The sequence below is a fragment of the Mus pahari genome, chromosome 11, assembly GCF_900095145.1.
Source record: "Mus pahari chromosome 11, PAHARI_EIJ_v1.1, whole genome shotgun sequence".
Classification (NCBI taxonomy): domain Eukaryota; kingdom Metazoa; phylum Chordata; class Mammalia; order Rodentia; family Muridae; genus Mus; species Mus pahari.
The window spans coordinates 26,727,701-26,734,082 of NC_034600.1; the positions used below are offsets into that span (position 1 = coordinate 26,727,701).

The following is a 6,382-nucleotide window of genomic DNA, read 5'->3' on the forward strand; positions in this document are numbered from 1 at the left end:
AGTGCTGGGATTAAAGGCGTGTGCCACCACGCCCGGCTGGAGGGGAAGTTCTTGAGTGTTCTCATGAATACGGCTTTATGTTTAGAGAAATCATCTAGATCAACATCTTATTTATTTATTTATTTATTTATTTATTTATTTATTTATTTAGAGACCTCTCACTGTGTAGCCTTGGCTATCCTTGAACTTGCTATGTAGACCAGGCTGTCTTTGAACTCAGAGAGATCTGTCTGCCTCTGCCTCCAGAGTACTGGGATTAAAGGTGTGTGTCACCATGGCTAGAAAGTATTAACATTTTAAAGGTTTGGGGGAATATGCAAAAATTAGTATGTAGGAAAAAAACACCCAGGAAACCTTCACATGTGTTGAACATCCACTAAACACCAGACAATGTCCCTTGCTTTTATCTTATAACTTTATTTTATAAATGACAATTTAGAGGCACAGAGAGGTTAAGTAACTTATTCAAGATCACACAGCTGGTCTGTGGAAGAGCCAGGACTTGAGCCTAGATAGGCATGAAGGCTTAATACTCTTTTACCACAATGAAGAAGCATCTATCTTCTATTTTCATTTTGTTTTTATGTTTATTTTGGGGTCAAGTCTTCCTGTTGCTTGGGAATTCTGGGGTTTACTGGCTTTGTCTATATACAAACCCCTGTCCACAACTCAGCCCTCCTAGACATACATAGGAAGTAGACAAGCACCCACAGAGATGACGAGTGAAAAACCTTCTGTATGTGTACATGAGTGTGTGTGTGCATGCACATGACTGTGTGTACACGTACAACCATGTGTGTGCATGTAGAAGCTGGAGGAGGGCAGCAAGAGTCTTGCCTACTGCTCTGAGCCTCGCTGTGCTGAGGCAGGCTCTATCACTGAACAGGAAGTTCTCCATTTTGTCTAGGCAGGCTGACTGGCTAGAGAGCTTTCAAGACCTGCCTACCAGTAAGGCAGAGTTCAAGGCAGAATGTCCTGGAGGCTGCTGCCTCTCTGGCACACCCTGGAGCGTTCAGACAGACCAGGAGGAGCTGCAGGCAGGCCTGCTACGGGAAGTTAGTGTAGTGTTCCCAAAGCACAGGGACACATGCACACAAGTCTGTAGGATCCTTGCCCGAAGGCAGGAGACAGATGTGGTGTTAGGATGCTCAGGGGCCTCCCTGAAAGCCACTGTGACCCCTGTGGTTTGTTCTCTGCCCTGAATCACCATCCCCAAGATTCCTGTCCCTGGAAAGCCACTGTCTATACTCAACAGCAAGTCATCAAAGACCAACTCAGGATCAGTGTATCCCAGGGTCCACAGTCCGTCCCAGACTTCAGCTGTCCCTCTACCCCACCCTTTCTGCAGTCAGTGAGCCTGAACTGAAATAATGGACCCTAAACAAGATGGAGATTCATAAAGGACACTTCTGAAAACCACAGCTCTTCTGGCAAGGCCTTGAATTTGCTCCTTAGGACGAATCATTGTCCCAGCTATGCTAGGTTAAAATGCCAGCAGAGATTGAGCAATGGCTATGGAATCCAATTGTAGGGATTGCCACAAGTTTTTAAAATATTTTTACTTTATTTGTAATTATGTGTATTGTGTGTGTGTGTGGCATGTGGTGTGTGTGTGTGTGTTTGTGTGTGTGTGTGTATGTGGCATGTGGTATGTGTGTTTGTGTTTGTGTGTGTGTGTGTGTGTGCACACGTGTGCACATGTATCTGTCTTAGGGGTGGTATGTGCACATGTGTGCGGTTGCCCACAGGGGCCTGAGGTAGCTAGCTACCTTGAGGCTAGAGTCACCTGGGTGTCATGGATGTCATTACGCATAGTTCAACTGTGCCACAAAGTAAAATGTATTTCTCACTTATGGCTGGCTAGCAAAACAGACAGACAGACAGAAACAAAACAAAACAGAAACCATGTTTCTGTAGTACTCTAAGATCCAATGTGCAACGTGTCACAAACTTTAAATATACATTCTATAGTGTCTTTTCCTAAAGCTGTGCAGAATTGCTTGTTGCCATGTACAACTCATCGATGAGTTTAAGACCGCAATGTTACCTTTGAAAGCCAATAACACACACAAGGCTACAAGGGATCCCCAGGATATAAGGATGCAGGGATAAACCCTTCACCTCAGAACTCCGGGCATCGTAGTGCATACTTGTAACTCAAGAACTTGAGAGGCTGAGGCAGGAGGATTTGAGTTTAACACCAGCCTATGCTGCACAGCAAATCTTGTTTCAAAAAAACAAACAGGACTGGAGACATGGCTCAGAGAGAACACTTGTTACAACAAAAGCAAGAGGGACTAAGTTCCCATCGCAGCACCCATGTATGACTGTGTGTGTGTGAGTGTGTGTGTGTGTGTGCTCGAGCAATATCACTGGAACTTACTGACACAGGTTTGTATTTAACCCCTCCTCCAGCCATGAACTTGGTAACTACTGGGTTTAGTAGAGAACTACAGCAAGGGAGGACGTGGGGGGGCAGGGTCCTGGAAAAACACCTGGCTTATGGGGACCGCCATTTACTCTGTTAGTTCTAGCAAGAGGTTGCAAAAAGCTTAATAAAAGAATCTACAAACCAGGTAACAGAGAAGTCCAGCTGCCGAAAGCACAGAGTCAAACACGCAGACAAGTCACAGTACCTGACAATGGTGTCTCAGTGGAAGCAGACCCTGGGGACTTAGGAACCCTAGTGAATGGACTTGTCCCCAGAAACACAGGGCCACATGTGGATAACATCTGGAGAACAGGCAAATCCACAGATCCAACGAGCAAACTGATAGTTGTCACGGCAGATGAAAGGGAGTCCAGGGGCTGAGTGCTCACAGGATTTCTTATGGGGTAGCAACTTGGACTCAGTGGCACAGAACCAGACTTCAGAGTGGATGACTGTATGTTCTGAGGATCTCATTTCAATGGAAAGAAATAATATAAGGAGGGAGATAGGAGTGTGTGTGTGTGTGTGTGTGTGTGTGTGTGTGTGTGTGTGTGAGAGAGAGAGAGAGAGAGAGAGAGAGAGAGAGAGAGAGAGAGAGAGAGACTAGCTGACAGACAGGTGTTACTAAGGAAAAAAAAGAGATGTGAGCCCCAAATGAAGAGAGTAGAAACATCAGACACTCAGGTTTCTGGTGAGCTCCATTATTTCGCAGTCCTTTTGCTTAGAACCCAGCTGAGCTCCAGTTCACCAGAGCAACAGGGATGGAAGAGGCAGGGGGAGGGGAGGGAGGTGGATGGGAAGGAGATTTTTGGAAAAGAAGCAAGTCCTGGGCTCTAAGAAGAGCAAGCTCACATGGCAGACCCAGGCAGGGGCAGCTAGGGCGGGAGCTTCGCAGAGTTCATGGTTAAGAGGCCATGTGAAGTCGAGAGAAGCCGGCTGGTCTGGAGTGACATGGGAGAAGATGCCGGAGAGGGCATCGTTCTTGGGGAGCTAGAGGCTGGGTGAAGTGAGGAGAGGAATATGTGAGGGGAAGCAGAGGGAAGCTGGGGCCGTCTTGTACAGGGACCTCTCGCTTCTTGCCGAGGGAGGAGCTGGGCTTGGCCTAGAGATGAGGATGGCCGTCTCTGAAACCCCAAGGCACTTGGCCACAGTTACCCACAGCCATTCTCTCTTCATGGAGCAGGAAGGAGAAGCAGATTTGGTTCTGGCTGAGTTTGTGAGTTCACTTTTTGTCCGCACCCAATGTATGGGGGGGGCACTCCTATAACTCCCCCCCCCAAGGCAGGCCACTCAATCTCTCTGGGCCTCATTTTTAGAATCAGCAAAAGGGGATGAACACCTCCTTATCACACCTATGTTCTGTGCTGGCCAGATCTCATAGTCTATATTTTAAAAGTCCTGTCCCAAAACACAAGCGAGGAAGTAACCTAGAGTTATGGATCCTCCTCCCCCTCAGGCTGATGATGATTAAGGTCGGCTACCCAACACAGGCAGGCTGGTTAGCTGCTGTTCAGCTTGGGGGCCCTCTGTCGGGTTCTGAGTTTTCCCATGAGCATCACTGAGGAAAGAAAGACAGAGAACAGGAAACACCCCACTCTTTGTCACCTCTTAATCCTTACGTGTGGGAGCACCAAAGTGCACATTCTTTCAGAGATAACAAAAACTGAAGAAAACCCCACTAGATTTTCTTCGGAGTGAAAGGCACTGGCTAAAGGGATCCCTACTAAGAAATTCGAAACAATTGGAACTTTACAGGCTACGCCTCTGCTTTGGAGAAAGGAGAAAATATTTGATGAAATAAGTCGACCAAATTAATTTATTTGGTCAAACAGGCAGATATTTAAAAATACACTGTAAGTAACGAATGTACTGGAGGCAGGCAACCTCCTTGTGGCAGATAATAAATTCCATTGAGAAAAACTAAATCTAGATGATTTCTAGGTGCTCCTGAATCTGAAGAGAGGTCCCTTTTCTCCATCCAGAGAAACAGGTTTCCGATAACAAAGCCCTACTCCACTCCCTGCAATCAGAAACCTTCATCACCTCCTGGGTACCAGGCTAAGCTGGGGGCTGTCCGGTCTTTATTGTGTGACTGTGGATTTTTCTTTCACATCGCTTTTCCCTCCTTGTAAATCAAACGAGAAAACGAGAGTTCCATCAAAGCAAAAACTTCAGGAGAGTGCTTCCACTGCACTCCGAAAGCACAGAATCACTAGACCCTTTCTTCCTGAAGGTGGTCTTGTAAAACAGGCCTCACAATGACAATAAAAGCTACTGCGGAGACCGCTCCGCGGACCCGCGGGCCCCTCCTCCGGATCCAACACCGGGTGGCCGGCGGACTGCACCCTCCGAAACCGAGTCCAAAAGAGCATCGGCCGTGCGGGGAGTGGGGTGGATATGGCGCGCCCCACATGGATGTGACTAGGGGAACCTCTAGATCTCGGTCCAAATGACTATTTGGCTCCTGGGGGAAACTGAGGCAGGGTTGCAGCCAGAAGCACCCCCTCCCGGAGCTGGCGCAACCTAAAACTTCTGATAGCTCCCCCCCACCCCACCCCATGAGCACCCACCCGCAGCTCTTACCTGGCTGGCTCACAGGGACGCGGGAAGACAGCAAGGAACCGCACAGGCTGAGGCCGAGGGCGATGAGCAGCAAGCGCCGGGGCCCCATTGTCCCAAGGCTGCCCGCGCGGCCCGGCGCCCGCCGTCGCCTACTTTCTTCCGAGCAGCTCGTTCGGAGCCTGCGGGTGACTAGAGGCGACTGCGCGGCCCCTGGGTGAGTATTTGGAGGCGGTTCAGGGGCGTGGGGCGGGGCTCCGCGGGCTGTGCGCGTGCCCGCAGCCTCCGCTCGTGCCCGCAGCCCCTCGCTCCGGAACCCAAGCGGCCGTCCGCCCCAGATGCTCGCTCCTCCCCAGTCTCCCCTTGTCTCACCCCGTGTGGTTGAGCTGCAAGCCTGGGAGTGACTCAGCCCCTCGGGGTCTTCGGAGAGCGCCTGCGGCCGCTTCAATGACTCTCCTGGGACGTGGAGCTAGACGGGGACAGTCCCGTGGTGGTGCTCCAAGTCTCTCCTTCCCCGCGTCTGGCTGCGCTCGACAAGTTTGGAGTTTAGCTAAAAGTTGGCTACTGACTTCTGTTTTTGTAATTTATGAGAGATTTTGTTTGTTTGGTTTGGTTTGGTTTGGTTTTTGTTTTTGACGCTGCAGTGACAAGGGTGCCCCCAGATGTGTGGACAGAGTGCTTGACATTTCTTGAAATTCTTTTATTTTGCGAGCTTAGATAGATCACGTTGAGCCTTTGATCTTCCACACGAGTGGAAGTGGACCAGGTATCCAGGCGCTGGTTCTCCAAGCTCTTGCTTACCTAACTCCCCCTGGTGACCCGTGCCAGAGCCTCAGCCACTGGCCCCAACATTCCGTTCCAGGCTTTCTCACCATGAGGATGTTGGATGGGAAGAGGAGGGGCAGCACTGGGGAATTTTAAAGGGTCCTTCCCAGGTCCTTATAGTTTGTGCTTGTGTGCTTGACTACATTTCAGCATTAGATATCAAAAGCGGGGGGGGGGGGGGTGTCATGGCCAAGGCCTAGCAAGAAGGAGCCTCCAGCTTATTTTGCTTAGAAAGAGTTTAGTGAGCCGGGCGTGGTGGCGCCCGCCTTTAATCCCAGCACTCCGGAGGTAGAGACAGGTGTATTTCTGAGTTCGAGGCCAGCCTGGTCTACAAAGTGAGTTCCAGGACAGCCAGGGCTACACAGAGAAACCCTGTCTCGAAAAAGCCAAAAAAAATAAAAAATAAAAAAATAAAAGAGTTTATTTTGTGAGGAAGACACCCCGGAAATGAATCCAGTTTCTGAAAGAGCCAGCTCACAGCTTAGCGCTCTCAAGTGCTGTGATTGTTTTAGGGTTTCTTTTCTTTCTTTCTTTCTTTCTTTCTTTCTTTCTTTCTTTCTTTCTTTC

The 6,382-nt window shown here is 49.3% G+C and overlaps 1 protein-coding gene across 1 annotated transcript in view; it reads right to left on the reverse strand.

Moving 5' to 3' along the window:
• The window catches only part of F2r (coagulation factor II thrombin receptor), a 17,054-nt gene extending 11,805 nt beyond the window's left edge, over positions 1-5,249 (reverse strand). Inside the window, exon 1 of the mRNA XM_021208510.2 lies at positions 5,015-5,249. Within this exon, the coding sequence (XP_021064169.1) occupies positions 5,015-5,102 (88 nt within the window). The 5' untranslated portion in view covers positions 5,103-5,249. The remainder of the gene's footprint in view (positions 1-5,014) is intronic.
• Between the last annotated feature and the right edge of the window lie 1,133 nt (positions 5,250-6,382).